This window comes from Maylandia zebra, linkage group LG15 (genome assembly GCF_041146795.1).
Source record: "Maylandia zebra isolate NMK-2024a linkage group LG15, Mzebra_GT3a, whole genome shotgun sequence".
NCBI classification, from domain to species: domain Eukaryota; kingdom Metazoa; phylum Chordata; class Actinopteri; order Cichliformes; family Cichlidae; genus Maylandia; species Maylandia zebra.
The window spans coordinates 35,453,154-35,471,420 of record NC_135181.1 but is presented as its reverse complement, the minus strand read 5'-3'; the positions used below and the strand labels follow the sequence as shown (position 1 = coordinate 35,471,420).

General features: G+C 41.1%; 3 protein-coding genes across 3 annotated transcripts in view; all 3 read right to left on the bottom strand.

Moving 5' to 3' along the window:
• The window catches only part of LOC101474209 (N-acetyllactosaminide beta-1,3-N-acetylglucosaminyltransferase 3), a 111,943-nt gene that overhangs the window by 7,278 nt on the left and 86,398 nt on the right, over window positions 1–18,267 (bottom strand). The gene's annotated exons all lie outside the window — the stretch shown is intronic.
• Window positions 1,886–5,856, bottom strand: LOC101473700 (potassium voltage-gated channel subfamily V member 2). Its single transcript, XM_004574394.3, has 2 exons — window positions 4,376–5,856; window positions 1,886–2,840 (listed from the first exon to the last, which is right to left on the bottom strand). Exons 1-2 carry the CDS (start codon window positions 5,639–5,641, stop codon window positions 2,559–2,561), a joined length of 1,548 nt encoding a protein of 515 aa, XP_004574451.2. The 5' UTR covers window positions 5,642–5,856; the 3' UTR covers window positions 1,886–2,558.
• Window positions 16,229–18,267, bottom strand: part of LOC101473417 (low-density lipoprotein receptor-related protein 8) — a 28,212-nt gene continuing 26,173 nt past the window's right edge. The window contains exon 13 of the mRNA XM_004574393.3: window positions 16,229–17,739. Coding sequence (XP_004574450.3) covers window positions 17,704–17,739 — 36 coding nt within the window. The 3' untranslated portion in view covers window positions 16,229–17,703. The remainder of the gene's footprint in view (window positions 17,740–18,267) is intronic.

Genomic DNA, 18,267 nt, shown 5'->3' with positions numbered 1-18,267 from the left:
ATTATGACCATTATTACTCTTCCAGTGACCTTCGTTGTTTAAGCGCTCATGGTCTTAAATTTCCTCTATTTTGCACACAGTTTTTTGACCAGGGCTAGAAGGACTCCAAACGCTTTCAAGGACCTTTTGTACATTTTAAAACTCATTTTCCACGCTGCCAAGCATCAACAATGATAAGTCAAACATCTTCAAGAGTTGAATACTAAAAGTGTTCGCACTCCCTGCTGATTCCTGACAGAAAACACCTGATCCCAAGTTCCCCTTCAAGTTTATGTTTAATCCCAGAGGCTGTCCTACTTTGCTATCCCCACACGTTGAATGATTTTTAATTGAATAATTTTGCAATTTTGAATTGATCAAGCATGTTTGCCTCGCGTGTTCAACCTTTAGCACTTGGGTGAAAAAATTACAAATATTTCAGTTCATATTTACACTGAAATGTACATGTTTACGTGAAGCTTAACAACTAAACATAGAACGTGAACCTCAAGGTTTAGTTGCCATCGGCCTTGGGATTTTTTTTTTAGTCAAGGGTTAAAAGTGCTGAGTTAAGCATAGCATAAAAATACTGCTGTAGTATATGGAAATATAAATGCGGTTATAGTTTCTGCTGTCATGACACTAAAGCAATTTGGAGAAATGAAAGAGAAAGACAGGGAAGGGGAAGAATCTAAAGCTTAATCTTACCAGACTAACTGCATTTCACTGTGAAATATGGATTAAAAAGTCACCAGTGCTAGGACTGAATGTATTATGCTCTGTGTGAGTTTGCAATACCTGATGTAATATGCTGTGTAATCTCTTTTAAAGACTGAAACCATGCACAGCTCAGTTGACTACGAATCTGGAAAAATATGTGGCTGTAAGGTGATATGCAGCTTTTTAGTCACCAGATGTCAACTCGGGTGAATACCTGCTGGAGAATTCGGACCTGTATACTAAACAGCGCACTCCACCAAATGAAGTGATATCTTATGGAATAGTGGGGTCTACCCCTACAGCAGACTATCAAAGTCATTTAAATATAATGGGCAAGTATCAACTTTAAATCTCCCCAATTACATACAGACCAATTGTCTGTATCATCAACTCGGTCCCCTATAACATGTCAAAGTTTCTGGCTTCAATCCTCAATCCGTTAGCAGGCAGCTCTAAACACCATATCCAGAACACCTTGGATTTTTTTGAGAAGGTGTTGTGTTCTGTAAACACACATGGATCAGTGTAATCAGTCTGACTCTCATCATCCATTGGAGCATAAACTGGGTGTCATCAGGACACTACAACACAGAGCAAATTACATCCCCACAGACCGAGTGGCCAGGAAAGCAGAAGAACATCACATCAAGAAGGCCCTGAGTAGGCCCAGCTGAACATTTGTCAAAGCCTTCCCAGCTTTGGCAAAAAGAAAGCTAGGTATCCAGGAGAGAAGGACAACTGCTGCCTAAGCACTTTAGTGATCCCTTGTGTGTCAGGAGTACGGGAACAGCTAGGACGCATTTGAAACTGATCTCACAGCCCATTGCTGTTATATCTTTTACTATTTTACTTGCTATGATTGAGCATGCATCAAGACTTTAAAAAAATGGAATTTCCACAGGACACACAAGGCAAAATAAAAGTAACATATAGAAATGTTTACAGTAAACACTGTTAAGAACTGGGAGCACCAGTCTAATGACAGGAACTGTTGTGAAGTCCTCCCCCCAGACATTAAATGTGAAAATGACCTTTTATTTTCCTGGTACAGAGCTCAGATAAGGCCATATAAACATTTTCTTTTATCAGGCATCAAGCAGTGAGTGTAAAGAAACTGCACAGAAAATGCAACTCTCTTTCAATAAACATCTATTTTAAGGACAGTTTTTAAAAATTGTTGGTAATTTATTACTTAACCTTTGAGGCTAACATACTGCAACATAATAGATGCAAGTTTTGTTGTATTCATTTGTTTTTATTAATCCCAAGTCATTTGGGAACAGAGAGAATACATTTTCCTCTTGGCACATGTCAAAACCTGCTCACATTTTATCCAGAAACGTTTGATTTGACCTTCACCAAAACATCGTGTCAAGGTCGTTATTCCTTAGTACAATTTTGCTTTAGCGGGAAATCTACAGTGTAACCTATATGGTAACCAGAAACCCCTTTTAGCCCTGTTTGGTATGTCGCAGTCGCATGTGACACATACTTAAAAAAGAAGGTGTCATTGGCAGGCATTCATTATTTATAATTCACTGGTGTCAGGTGGAAGATAAGCATCACGATGGATTCACCTGAGGTTAAAATACCTGGGTTGGACATCCAGGCTCCTTTTCAATCGCATGAATTACTTACATACAAGATACATACAAAATGAAAAAGAAACAGTGGTGCATGTGGTAGTTGTGAAACTACCAGGCCTGAAATTGCATCAGTACAAAGAAACTTTCCACTTCCTCTTCCTGCCCTCGTTCACATGTGCTAGGTTTAATTTTTTTGCACCACATTTTAACTTTTGAAGGCAGCTTGAGGCTGCAGCACGTTCACAGTACACAGTGGTCATGTATGAGATGCACTTAGCATGGGGATTGGGCTGTGGTGTCATCTTCTTCAAAGGGATGGAACCATGCATCCATTTTACGCTTGAGTCTCTTCTTAAGCTGAAAGCGGCGCTGGACTGAGGTAGAATTGTAAGCTTGGGTCTTTAGTTTGCTGTAGTAATCAGAGAACTTGTTAAACAGGAAAGAAATCGGCATGCCGTTGAGGATTATCCCAAAAGTAATGCATCCAAAGGCCACGATGCGGCCCAGGATAGTTACAGGAACCACATCCCCGTAGCCCACAGTGGAGATACTGACCTGAGAGAGAAAAGGGGAAACAAAATCCTATGTTCAGTTTCCAGGAATGTTTCCTTTAATCAGAGTTATTTTTGATTCTAAGAATGAATTAAAAGTTTACACTAACAAGTAGTACAGCTGGCCTTGAAAATGTCTGCTGAATCGACACTTACTTGTTTAATTTCACTTCAAAAGCAACACAAAGACATTATCTGAAGTCTGCAGTGCAAGTATAAACATTAAAATGTGTAACTTTATTGGACAGTTCTGTACAATCAGGCTGCTGCTTCCATCAAAACCTACACCCTAGCCTCTTTGTGGCTCTAGCAGGTGTCAAAATACTTAAGAAAAAGCACAGACAGCAGACCACTTCCGTTGACCAGTGTTAGGATTGCCATCTTCTAATTCTTTATGAGAAAACAGTTTGGGCAGGGTTTGCCTTTCATGAAATGACATTTAAGAAATTTATGCAAATAGACTAAAAAAATGCTGAGAAGAATTTAGTTTTTTAAGCCAAACATAAGTACAGATCACTGCATGTTACATTTGTGAAAATCAATTAATTTCTGTGTTTGACTAATAAGTAGTGGAATAATAACCTTTGATCTAGAGAGTATTTACATTTCTAGACAGGTGAAAGTCACACTTGTAGGTGTTAGAACGTTCAACTTATTGCTCAGGGGAAGAGTAGGTAGGTGAAAAAAGACTGCAAAAGGAAATAAGCGGCTGGTTTGGGTTAGGTGCTGTAGTACACATTTCTTTGACACTTAGAGCCCCCGAGAGCAGCCAGTTGGCTTTTCTACCTTTAAAACCTACCTTTAAAACCCGCCTACCAGTCAAATGGCTTTTAGCTAGGCTTTAGCTTCAGCCAAGTGGAAGCTAAATTGGCTAGTCATTCATATGTAAATTAGGTTGTTACCTGAGAATTCTGGAGGGGAGTGGGTGTGTGAGAATGATTGCTAATTTCTAACTGCCAACTGCCTCCATGGCAGTGCCAGGATTGTGAGTGATTGCTGAAAATGTTGAAATGTACTCACTCACTTTTTATTATTATTTGTAAATATGTGTACAAATGGTTGGTTTTTTGTACTGTTTTTATCAATAAATCTCAGCAACAAAGGACATACACCCATGTCTGTTGATTTCTCCCTAAGATGGCAAACTGAAACACTCCAAGTTGGTGACTTTTGGAGATTTATTTCCCTGGATGATTGAGAATGCATCAAGACGAACACAAAAGGAAGTTCACAGCTTTTAGCAGCTCCCCCACCCCCTCATTCACACACCCCCACTCCCCTCCAGAATTCCCAGATAACAACCTAATTTACATATGAATGACTAGCCAGTTTAGCTTCCACTTGGCTGAAGCTAAAGCCTAGCTAAAAGCCATTTGGCTGGAAGGCGGGTTTTTAAAGGTAGAAAGGTAGAAGCCTGGCCGGCTGGTGTTGAACCTTTCTTTTATTAGCGCACATAATAGGCAGATGTTTGCTTAGAAAGAAAAAGTCAAAGGCAGACGTGGAGATGTGGAGTTTATAGCTACAGACAGTGATACTTACTGCTGCCCACCACCAGGCGTACGGGATACTGCTGATGGGAGAGACTTCGGTTTCCCTTTCTGCTGAATGCAGAAGAGCAGAGAATGTGAAGATTCCCAAGGCGATAAAGAGAAAAATGCAATAGGCCTCCTGGTAGCACCTCCGCAGAGTAAATGCAAAGGCCCTCATGCCGGTCGAGTGGCGGGCTAGCTTCAAAATCCGAAAGATCCGCAGCAACTTGACAATTTTGAGGACGTGGCTGAGCTTACTGACCCGGGCCATGGCCCTGAGGTCTTCTTGTGCACTCACATCCTCGGAGTCAGTAAAGGCTTCAAAGATGATCTGGACAAAATAAGGCATGACTGAAACCATGTCCACAAAGTTAAGTCCGCTCTTCAAAAATAATACAATGTCAGGAGTGGTGATGAGACGAATCAAATACTCAAAGGTGAAGAACACAATGGTGACGATCTCTCCCCACTCCATGTAGGTTTTGTCATCGATTCTGTACGACTGTAGTTCTTCCACAGTGTTGAGACACATTGAAGCGATGGACAAGAGCACGAAAAGGTTAGAGAGCAGAGTGAAAGTCTTCGCAAGAGTTGACGAGTACGGATTCTCCACAATGTTCCACATAGTCATCCGAACGTCCCCAAACATCATGTCCTTGAAATAATCATCATTGTACTTTACCTCGACCTCAGCCATTAGTTCTCTTTCCACCTCCAGGTTCTCCTTCAACTCATCTACCTTCTCCTGAAACACCATCCAACAGCAGAGCTGTGTGTCCTTCAGGCTCAGGCCCCAGTATGCAATTTCTTCCTCAAAGCTGATGGGACACATTTCCACTATGATCCAAAGCACTCCGGTTGCATAGAAATGGCAGATGTGGTGAAAGAAGGCAGGATCCCGGTCAAAGAAGAACTCGTTGCTGCACACAGAGTAGTCATCACAGAGGGTGAGGAGTTTTGCCTGGTCCCGGCAGAGAGCTAAGGAACCTATTCGAGTGTTAGGATATCTAACTGCACACATTCTTGGAATGTAAAACACTTTCCCTCCTACATTTAAGTTCATGTTTTGCTGGGGTTTGGGTGTCTTCTCACCTTTAGGGCAGTCATCTTTAATCCCAGGATAGTCCAGATTCTTCAGTGAGCTCCACGCTTTGGCTGTTTTTTCCTGAGAAAATGGGAATGTTTTATTACCCTTTGTGCACTTTGAGAGAGAGCTGACACTATAGCAGGAGCTCTGCAAACATGTTTGCAGCTGAGCGTTCTCTGAGCAAGCCATATCAGCTGTGGTCCAAGACAGGAAATGCAACAGAACAGAAAGAGGAAAACAACCATTAAAAGAAAGACTCTGAGAAAGGGATGTAATCAACACATGGTAAATCCACGAATATCTGATCCTGCAGCCACTTCTGACATCCCAGGGAAAACGGGGTTTTCCTGTTTGATGGCTCAGCTGTGGCTGATATGGTGACTCCTGGAAGTTAGGGGACAGAAGGAATTTCCTCTGTTTGTTACAGCAAAGGCAACACAACACAAGCAGCAGGGATTTTATCCATTTAATCTCATTGGGACCTTTCCAGGTGCCTTTAAGTAGTTGTATATTTAGGTGGGAGGGGCATGGAGGGCAGGATTAGTAAACAAAGTTGCTTTAAGGATTTTGAACCTACGCAGGTACGGGGAAAACAAGCAAACCTCACGCAGTAAGGCCTCAGCCAACCAGGAAGTGTAAAACCAGAACCTCCTTGACGTGTAGACAACAATACTAAACACTGCACCACTGTGCCACCCTCAGTGGTCATTTTTTTTTTAATTAATATTGAAATCACAGCATCTAAATTTTATACACATAAAATACAGGATAAAATGAAATGGAATGAATACTACAGAATGTACATAAGGTGCAGTTGCAGTCTGGCAGTGTGAGCAGTGTGACAGTTCAACTGTTTAAGAGGGAGATGGTGAGGGGAAAGAAACTGTTCCTATGTCGGGTGGTCCTGGTCTGCAGGCTTCTGTACTGTCTGCCAGAGGGCAGCAGGTAGAGAAAGTCTGTGTCCAGGGTGTGAGGGGTCTGTGATGATTTTCCCCGTTTCCTGGTTCTTGAGAGGTACAGATCCTGGATGGAGGGCAGGGGGGCGGCGATGATCCTTTCTGCTGCCCGTACAGTCCGCTACAGTCTGCTCCTGTCCTGTTTCAATGACTGCAGTGTAGAACTGGATAAGCAGCTCCTGTGGAAGACTGTACTTCCCCAGTTGTATCAGGAAGTACATCCTCTGCTGGGTGTTTTTGAGGATGGAGGAGATGTTGGTCTCCCACTTCAGGTCCTGGGAGATGGTGGTACCCAAGAACTTGAAGATTGCCACAATTGACACCGGGCTGTCTGATATGGTTAGGGGGAGCAGTGTTGAAGGATGTCTCCTGAAGTCCACTGTCATCTCTACAGTCTTCAGCACAGATGGCAGAAATGTGGAGTTTTACATAAATAACTTAGAGTTAACCTGACATCAAAACTTCAGTATCTTTGTCTTGAACCCAACAAGGTTTATCAGCCTTAATAAAATGCAGTCCAATTCTTCAATTTCTGCAAAACAAGTAAGTAAAGTTGTATTTATATAGCACCCTTCAAGACAAAAATCACAAAGTGCTTCACAGAAGCTAAAACAAAAATAAAAATCAACCAAAAGCAAGTTTAAAAAGATGAGTTTTTGTAACTAATTAGGTTAATCAAAAACACATCAGTAACACGACTGGGTATAAAAGGAGCATCTTAGAGATGTAGAGTTTATCAGAAACAAATATCAGCAGAGGCTCACCAATCTGCAAAAAAGAACAACAACAAATCAGAGAGCAATTTCAGATTAAGAGAGACTTTGAATATCTCTTTTACAGTGCATACGTACTGTTGTCAATAAGTCCAGAGAATCTGGAGAAATCTCTGTCCACAAGGGACAAGGCTAATACTTGTGATCTTTGGGCCCTCAGGTGGCATTGCATTAAATGAGAGAGATTACTGTCTGTGAACACAGTTCATAGTGCCATTCAGATACAGGTTAAAACTCTATAATGCAAAGAAGAAGCTATCAGTTCTATTTGTATGGCGCCAAATCACAACTACGTATGACTCAGGGTGCTTTATATTGTAAAGCAAAGACCCTACAAAAATACAGAGAAAACCCAACAATTCAATGAACCCCTGTGAGGAGCCACTTGGTGAGAGTGGAAAGGAAGAACACCCTTTTAACAGGAAGAAACCTCCAGCAGAACCACACTCAGACAGAGTCAACCAACCATTGTCATATACGTGTGCACTTACAGTTAAACTGCACATCAGTCCACTGAAGCAGAAAAAAATCTTCCCACACAAAATGAGCACAATGCAGCACGGTTATCAGGATAGACTGTGGGTGGTTACATTCTCTGCATGCTACACTGATGAGGTTTGAACTAGTTCACTGACTTAGTAAATTATTTATGAATGTAAGTGGATGTGAAACTTAAAACATGCTTTGACTACACTAGGAATAAGTCTCTTCTACATTTGTCATGAGACAGCTGTGTTGCTACCAACACACACTCGTTGGTTAGATAAAAAAGGGTGTGTAAATCCTGTATATGTATATGTGTTGCCCTAGATTGATGGCTTATGTGCTGTGTTGTGTTGAGGTGGCTATAAAAATGAGATTACACAAACTGCTGAGGACCTGAAATCCTACATCAGAGCTGCAGGAACTGCTGTCCTCACTTCACAGACACTTAAAGAATAGTTTTAAAATACTGACTTCTAATAAATCCCTCATATTAAAGAGACACTACCAAGCTATTCTGTTTTGCCTCTGCACTCTCTACCACTCACTGTGACACAGAGTAATCTCTCAGCTTAATTAACTAAGCGTGATCTTCTCCTTCTCCTGCTAACCTACTTATCTCACTTCAGTGAACTGATCACAAGATGAAATCTGCAAGGGACAGAGGGGGATTGGGCAGCTTTATCGGAATACTACAAACATAACACAAACTGGAAACATGGAGTTGGTAGTGGTGCAGTGAGTGATGATGTTTCTAAACGTACTGACAGGTGTGTTTGATGTGCTGGCCAACCAGAAGCTTGAAACATACAATTTCACTAAGGTAACAATGTTTCATAAGCGACATCACTTCACAATACTTTCTGCAAGACCTCGAATGGCGTGAGCCTCTTCAGCTGGATGAAGATAAAATAGAAACAGTTCCATCAAAGGTTTTTTTTTATTTAGGCAAGGCAAGGCAAGGCAAGTTTATTTGTATAGCACAATTCAACAACAAGGTGATTCAAAGTGCTTTACAGAGACATTAGAAACAAGAACAAATAAAAAGCATGATTTAAAATTGAATAAAACAAGCAAATAAACTAACTAACTAATTAACAAACAAACAAACAACAGTATATAAAATCAAAACAGATAAAATCAGAACAGTAGATAAAATCAGTAGTTAAATGTAAGTTTTGAAATTTAAGCTTAAAGTGTGGATTTGGTGCTTTATTCAAATGCAGCTGAGAACAGGTGAGTCTTCAACCTGGATTTAAATAAACTGAGTGTTTCAGCTGATCTGAGGCTTTCTGGGAGTTTGTTCCAGATATAAGGAGCATAAAAGCTGAATGCAGCTTCTCCGTGTCTGGTTCTGACTCTGGGAACTGATAAAAGACCGGATCCAGATGACCTGAGGGATCTGGATGGTTCATACTGGGTCAGGAGGTCATTGATGTATTTTGGTCCTAAACCATTCAGAGCTTTATAGGCCAGCATCAGAACTTTAAAGTCTATCCTCTGACGGACAGGCAGCCAGTGTAAGGACCTCAGAGCTGGACTGATGTGGTCCACTTTTTTGGTCTTAGTGAGGACTCGAGCAGCAGAGTTCTGAATGAGCTGTAGTTGTCTGACTGATTTTTTAGGTAGACCTGTAAAGATGCTGTTACAGTAATCAAGCCTACTAAAGATGAATGCATGGACTAGTTTTTCCAGGTCCTGTTGAGACATCAGATCTTTTATCCTTGATATATTCTTGAGGTGATAGTAAGCTGACTTTGTTATTGTCTTAATGTGTTTTTCTAAGTTTAGGTCTGCATCCATCACTACACCCAAATTTCTCGCCTGGTTTGTGGTTTTTAGATGTATAGATTGAAGTTCTCTGGTGACCTGTAATCGTTTTTCTTTGGCGCCAAAGACTATTACCTCAGTTTTGTTTTTGTTTAGCTGGAGAAAATTGTGGCACAACCAGTCATTGATTTCCTCAATGCATTTACCAAGAGCCTGTACAGGGCCTCGGTCTCCTGGTGACATTGTGATATATATTTGTGTGTCATCTGCATAGCTGTGATAGTTTATTTTGTTGTTGTTTATAATCTGTGCCAGTGGGAGCATGTAGATGTTAAACAGAAGGGGTCCCAAGATGGAACCTTGGGGAACTCCACATGTGATACTTGTCTGCTCAGATGTGAAGTTACCTATTGATACAAAGTATTTCCTGTTTTCTACGTATGTTTTGAACCAGTTTAGTACAGTTCCTGAAAGACCTGTCCAGTTCTCCAGTCTTTTGAGTAATATGTTGTGGTCAACTGTATCAAATGCTGCACTGAGATCCAGTAAAACTAGGACTGACATTTTTCCACTGTCTGTATTCAGACATATGTCATTAAACACTTTGGTGAGAGCGGTTTCAGTGCTGTGGTTCTGTCTAAAACCTGACTGGAAGGCATCGTAGCAATTATTCTGTTTTAAGAAGTAACTGAGCTGTTGGGAAACTGCTTTTTCAATGATCTTACTTAAAAACGGGAGATTTGAGATCGGCCTGTAGTTGTTCATTTGTGTCTTGTCAAGATTGTCCTTTTTCAGTATAGGTTTGATTACAGCAGTTTTTAGTGATTCTGGAAACACACCTGATAATAAAGAAAAGTTGACGATCTGTAACAGGTCTGACTCTAAAGTCTTTGAGACCTTTTTGAAAAAACTTGTTGGCAGGACATCTAAACAGCAGGAGGAGGAGTTCAGTTGACCTAAGATGTCCTCCAGGTCTTTGCTGTTAATAGGTTGAAACTGTTTCATGGTGTTTAAACAGTTTTTTGGTGGACACAGTACATATCCTGGATCTGCTGTTGATGTACCAATTGCTTGTCTAATTTTTTGGATTTTTTCAGTGAAGAATTTGGCAAAGTCATTGCAGGCCATGGTCGAATGAAGTTCAGCTGCCACTGACACAGGGGGGTTTTTTAGCCTGTCAACTGTAGAAAATAAGACCCGAGCATTATGGCTGTTTTTAGTGATGATGTCAGAGAAGTAGGACCTCCTTGCATTCCTCAGTTGTAAATTATAATTGTGAAGTTTCTCTTTATAAATCTCATAATGAACCTGGAGGTTTGTTTTTCTCCATCTGCTGGTATGTTTACTATGTTTAAAGATCTTTTAGAGTGCAGCTCTCTGTGTTTTGACCAGGCCACATGTCTCCTGTCACCTAAAAGTACAGAAATTTTAAAACCTTCTAGTAAACAGGGTCCCAGCTTCTCCTGGGAAAAGTCATCACTGCCATAATCCTCACAGCCCGGACCCTTCACATATCACATATCAGACTGCGGAGACAGGGCATGAAGAGGAACTAAGGGGGGCGAGGCTGGGCAATGTGACTTCGATTGCTCTGTTGAGGGTGGGGCTCGATGGCGAACCTTTGGCCGCTCTGGTGGGGGGTTTATGGGGGACAAAAAGGGATTGGGACGGGGGGTAGATCTGAGCCCAGCATTGACCCGCTCCATCATCTCCTCAGTGAATTTCAGGTGTGGGGAGGAGGGAGAAAGGGAGGGGGAGGAGGGTGATGGCCTGTCAGGGGTTTGGGGGACTGGGGAAGGTCGTGGTCCCTTGTCCTGGTCGTTGGTGTTGTTGAGAGAGTTGGAGGCAAATAGGGACCCCTCTTCTTGCCTTAGATGTCTCTCCTTTCTGAGGCTCTTCCTCAGATGCCATGGATGTCTCTCCTTTCTGAGGCTCTTCCCGGGTGGGGGCAAATGGAGCTCCTCCTCAAGGTTTCTGCTGGGCTTTGTCTGTTCTTGGAGTACTGTTTGTTCCTCTTTATGAGATAACTCCTCGTTTATCTCAGCCTTGGCACCAAGCACAGATGGATGACGTATGGAATAAAACAAGTTGGAGGTGAACAGTTTCACCCCTGACTTGTTAAAATTAAATCCATTTGCTTTGAACAGATGCCTGCGTTCCCAAAAAATATTAAAGTTGTCGATAAAATGCACTGAGTGGTCAGCACATGCTGATATAAGCCATTTATTCAGTGTAAACAACCTGCTGAATCTCTCGTCTCCTCCTCTGACCGGCGGTACAGGTCCACTGATGAATACAGCTGCATTCAGAGAGTTTACAGTATTTAATAATCCAGTAAAGTCCCGTTTCAGAACCTCCGACTGTTGTTTGGACACATCGTTTGACCCTGTATGCAGAACAATGTTTGTCACAGTTGGATATTCATCTGCAATTTGAAGAATTCTCTCCTTCAGGTTGTTGACCATATCGTTAGGAAAGCAGAGGACTTTAGTGTTCTTACCGCACATCCTTTGTACATCCTTTACAGCAGAGTCACCCACAATCAGAGTTTCAGGCCTAGCCTTTAGCTTTCCCTGTGGCCTTTCACTTTTCAACAGATTTTCAGACCTTATTTCGCTGCTTTTAGATGGATGGTTGTCCGATATAGATCCAGGGTCCTTTGATAGTGGAGCAAATCTGTTCTGCAGTTTCACATTCAGTTGTTTTGGAGGTTTGTTGTTAACCTTCCTATTCACGGTTGTCCAGTCCTGTTTCCTCCTGTATACAGGGGTAGAAGAGCTTCTCTGTCTCGTAGGAAGTGAAGGCCAGTCGGTTTCAGAGATTTCAGCTCGCTGTGCCCTGCCTGTGATACGTCCTCCCCCTTCCAGGAGACATGATTTATGTCTTGGTTTTGCACCAAGACAGTCTAAGGGGGGATTATCACTTGAGGATTTATAATAATGCACAGAGTCTACTTTCTTGGTCATGTTATCTGTGCTCCTTAGCTGTGTACTAGCTTGCTCATCGCCATTGTTTTGAATCAAAGGCAAGGTTGTTTCATTTCCACACAGTCCATTTACCTCCACGTTTACTTCTAAGCGATGAATTTTTGTCTCCAGTACTGCAATCTTCTGCAGGAGGCTGTGGTAGTCATCTGTGGAGAGGGAAGGCATCTTGTTGCTAGTTAGCCTAGCGGTTAGCACCTTTCCAGGCTATTGAGGCTGCTCGGTGCCCAGACGCTGTAATCAGGCTTCAGCTGTGTCTAGGCCACAGACACACGGAGCGCTGAGGATAAGGTAACCATAAAATGTTGCTGTTTCTGTTAAGAACACTCTAGTCCTAATGATCTACAAGTGTCCAGAAGTTATCGCAGGTAAGCTCACACGGAAAAAAGGGAAAAAATCAGCATAAAAATCAATATAAGAAGCAAAGCATTCAAGAGCAAAGAGATGAAGTGTCCACACTCACAAAGGGGAGGAGCAAAAAAGGATAGACTTTAAAGTTCTGATGCTGGCCTATAAAGCTCTGAATGGTTTAGGACCAAAATACATCAATGACCTCCTGACCCAGTATGAACCATCCAGATCCCTCAGGTCATCTGGATCCGGTCTTTTATCAGTTCCCAGAGTCAGAACCAGACACGGAGAAGCTTAAGATTTCAGAATAACTCACGCTCAGTTCATTTTACACTGGTTCCTGTCAGTCTCTGTCCCCCATCTCAAGATATTACTGCTAGGTCTCTCACATGCGCCCGAATAAAGAGATCATATCGTATCTGTTTTAGCTTCTCTCCACTGGTTTCCAGTGAGGTTTAAAATTGATTTCAAGGTCCTCCTGTTTGTATACCACTACAGGATGTATGTCTACAGAATGTGGTCCTGTAGACCTAAAACTAAAGATGACTCACTCACATTTTTGCTCATCCTAGCCTCGGTGCCTTTTTCTGTTTAGCACCTACTAACATGTGCTTTACTTATTTCTTATCTATTCCCTTGCTTTGTTTTTCTCTATTCATTCTAATTTTTGTACAGCATTTCTTTTTTTTTTAATAGATATTCTTTATAAATAAAATTTAAGTCGAGTCATGTTTTACAGTCTTGATACATGCTGGAATTACTGAAAGAGCATCTCAACCTCTGACCTCATTAAAATCGAGAAAAACTCTTAAAGCTGGAGGCAAAAATCAGTTTTTTTCAAGTGTGTAATAAGAAACTACAACGAGATTTTATGAATGATTGTGACGTGTTGATTCCATCTCTAATTTATACATAATGTCTGTGACATCACGAGCCTCATTTTGCTAAAATGCAAATTGTTGTAATGTTACGGACATTAGACACCAACAGTTATTATATTTTCAGTTACTGCCAGTTAATAAGGCAGAACATGCTGCATGCTGCATGAGTGAACGGTAAGAGCGACATTTAAGACAGCAGCCATTTCCACTTATGTTTGGCATGCTAAAGATGAGCTGCCGAAGTTCAGACTGAGCGTCAGAACGGGGAAGATGCTGATCTGCTGTGGTTTTCCCACAAAATCAGCTCTAGGGTTTACAGAGGATGGTCCAAATAAGGAGAAAACATCCATTGAGCGGCAGTTCTCTGAGAATGTTTGCTAATGCCAGAGGTAATAATATAATCAGACTGCTTCAAGCTGCTGGGATGGAAATAGTCACACAGGATGCCACTCCTATGAGTCAATAACAGGAAATTGATGCTATTGTACCACAGAGGCTGTATCTAGTTTCTATTTCTGCTGCAAAATAATAATAATAATAATGATGGATTAGATTTATATAGCGCTTTTCAAGGCACCCAAAGCGCTTTACAATGCCACTATTCATTCACTCTTGCATTCAGTGCTAGGACCAATTCTGTTTACATTATACATGCTTCCCTTAGGCAGCATCATTAGAAGACATAGCATACATTTTCACTGCTATGCCGATGACACCCAGCTCTATCTGTCCATGAAGCCAGATAACACACACTAATTAGTTAAACTGCAGGAATGTCTTAAAGACATAAAGACCTGGATGGCCGCTAACTTTCTGCTTCTTAATTCAGATAAAACTGAGGTTATTGTACTCGGCCCTGAAAATCTTAGAAATATGGTATCTAACCAGACTCTTACTCTGGATGGCATTACCTTGGCCTCCAGTAACACTGTGAGGAACCTTGGAGTCATTTTTGACCAGGACATGTCCTTCAACGCACATATTAAACAAATATGTAAGACTGCTTTCTTCCATTTGCGCAACATCTCTAAAATTAGAAATATCCTGTCTCAGAGCGACGCTGAAAAACTAGTTCATGCATTTATTACTTCCAGGCTGGACGACTGTAATTCATTATTATCAGGATGCCCAAAAAACTCACTGAAAAGCCTTCAGCTGATCCAAAATGCTGCAGCAAGAGTCCTGACAGGGACTAGAAAGAGAGAGCATATTTCTCCTGTTTTGGCTTCCCTTCATTGGCTTCCTGTTAAATCCAGAATTGAATTCAAAATCCTGCTCCTCACATACAAGGTCTTAAATAATCGGGCCCCATCTTATCTTAATGACCTTGTAGTACCATATCACCCTATTAGAGCACTTCGCTCTTGCTCTGCAGGCCTACTTGTTGTTCCTAGAGTATTTAAAAGTAGAATGGGAGGGAGAGCCTTCAGTTTTCAGGCCCCTCTTCTGTGGAACCAGCTTCCAGTTTGGATTCGGGAGACAGACACTATCTCTACTTTTAAGATTAGGCTTAAAACTTTCCTTTTTGCTAAAGCATATAGTTAGGGCTGGACCAGGTGATCCTGAATCCTCCCTTAGTTATGCTGCAATAGACGTAGGCTGCCGGGGGATTCCCATGATGCATTGAGTTTTTCCTTTCCAGTCACCTTTCTCACTCACTATGTATTAATAGACCTCTCTGCATTGAATCATATCTGTTATTAACCTCTGTCTCTCTTCCACAGCATGTCTTTTATCCTGTCTTCCTTCTCTCACCCCAACCGGTCGCAGGAGATGGCCCCGCCCCTCCCTGAGCCTGGTTCTGCCGGAGGTTTCTTCCTGTTAAAAGGGAGTTTTTCCTTCCCACTGTCGCCAAAGTGCTTGGTCATAGGGGGTCATATGATTGTTGGGTTTTTCTCTGTATCTATGAAGTGCCTTGAGGCGACTTTTGTTGTGATTTGGCGCTATATAAATAAAATTGAATTGAATTGAATTCACACACTGGTGGAGGCAAGCTACGGCAGTTGGTAGAGTCACTTTGGTGTGAACAAAACAAAAGCATAGATCCATCCTGCTCTGTATCACCAGTTTAGGCTGGTGGTTTTGGTGTAATGGTGTGAGGCAGACCTTCCTGGCACACATTGGACACCTTAGTCCCAACTGAGCATCATTTACAACACCAAAGCCTACCCGAGTATTGTTGCTTCTTATGTTGTAGCTTCTTGGGATGTGCACAAACTGTGTGATGCTGTTGTATCAACATGGATCAAAATCTGAGGAAAGTTTCCAGCACCTTGTTGAATCTGTACCATGAAGAATTAAAGCAGTTCTGAAAGCAACAAGTTGTCCAACTCGGTACTAGCTAGGTGTAACTAATGAAGTGGCCAGCGAGTGTATAGTTAAAAGAGGCAAACATAAACGCACAAACACAGTGAACTCAGGTCTGTTTGGAGTTATTACTTAAAACAGATCATTGCAGTGCAGACAGAGGTGCAGGAGGCTCCTGACATATAGTACAACTGGTGGTTTTTCACAATTGGATTAGCTAACATTTTCATATTTTCCATGCAGAGAGCAATGAAGCCAAAATGCAAAAACATCAAATGTAGGAAAACATAAAATTCTTTATTTGACTCATTTACAGCAATTAACAGAATTATGTAAAGTACAGAGACAGCACTAAAGCAGCTACAATACTACTGCAAAATAAATAAACCCACCAAAATAAATACTAACCATACAAGTCAGCAGTTTGTACCAACAGATATTTTTTTTAAGGTCCAACAGAAAAAAACAAATCAAGAGACTGAAATCAGATAAGGCATGTCAACCATTCAACAGCATCAACCATAACCGCATCAACACACAAACAAAAACATGAAGAAACCCCCAAACCAGTTATAGGTTTTCTAACAGTTGGTAATAGACTAAGAAAAAAAGCCCTTTATGTATTTATTTAAGGTCACTTTAAACTGAATTGAGATTCCAAATGATGCCATGAGCTGGGTTAGGAATGTTGAAATATTTAACTCAGCCAGCTTCTGAACTGGTAATAAAACGTGTGCTGCACAAAAGTGGCTGCTAGATAGTTGATGTTATATTGTAGAAAATAGGAAAGCGGTCTAACACTGAGGAAAGCTCTCAAAAGTTTATCGAACTAAGACGAAGAAAAAAAAAAGGTGACCATTTAAAAACAAAAAACAAACATCCTGGTAGGGATGGATTTTTTAGATCAATATTTAACTTTCAGCTTTAATCCAGTCTGTGAAAACACACAAGAGTGACCTTCTGCACTTTGTACCCTGCAGGATTCACACCAAGTGTGTAAACAGGACCATGCATACATTTGGTGATGCTCTTTAAAATGTGCCAAACTAAATGTCTATTAAATTAACGCATTTTGCTCGCTTGATTCCTGATTGATGTGAGGAAGTAAAACTTGTAGTACTGCTGGAGTTAAGTTTGGTGAATTGAACACGAGGCAAAAAGTATTCAAAACATTCAGTAAAACGATGCAACTAAACTAAAATACAAATATGAACAAATATTAGTGACTAAATAATTTCATCTGTGAAACCTCATCCTACAGTTTGCTCATTCTCTTTGATCAAAAGTGCAAAACATATCAAAGAAACCAGCAAACTGTGTTGTCAATTATCAGAACGATCTCACTGCCAGTGTCCTTCATACACATATTTTCACCTCGTCTTCAGTTCACATGGAAATGTGAAGACCTTAACAGTTAACCTGATGAACATTTCTTAGACATACTTAAAGAAAAAGAAACTGGATGTGCTTGTTCACCATTAAGTAAATAAACTATGACTTTAACAAAAACAAAGTGAGTTGCGAGAGCTATGTGAAAAATATCCTGAAAAGTGAAGGACTTTCCTCCTCTTCAAATGCAGATATTTATCCCAGATCACAGATTTAAACTTCCAGGGGAGTTGGAACTCTCAGCCGGGCCTGCTTGCAGCCTTGATGTCCTGTCAGCTCTGAGGTCTTTGCCAGGGGTTAAAACACCACCAGGTTCACCGGGAGAAACCCAGTCAGCTGATCACTTGTGTCAAACCTTCACTCACCGTCCAAGTCCCGCTTAAGCAAAGTTTCCTGGCAGCAAAGAAAACACGACTTAGTCAACCTGCTGCATGGGATAAGCCTCTAACTTGTGAGTCAAACTGTGTTTCTATATATTATAGGATAAATTCCACATAAACAAACAAAAGAAACTCATTGATGGGACAGCCTGTTTGTTTATATTGTGATTGTGTCAGTTTAAAGTCTAGACAGGAGGAAGAAACTGTAGCTTAACGGATGTATTCTGTAAGCCTTTCAAACAGCCCACATTTGCAGTTCTTTCTAACTATTTTAAAAGCTGAGATGCAAATTAGAAAATCTGAGGTTGCTGGCTTCAAATCTTAATAGTAAGACATGCGTGTGTGCGTGTTTTTCCTGAGGAGGAAACACCTGTTGATTGCGTCGCTTCAGAAGCACGAGGCTGTTTTTTTTAAACTACCAAAAGAGAAAGTTGCTGCACTTACCACAGCTTAATTCAAGGACAACACACACATGAAACATTTAGGAGCAAGGAGCAATATTTAGAAGCACTAGGTTTTTTGTCATCCATCCCAATTTTAC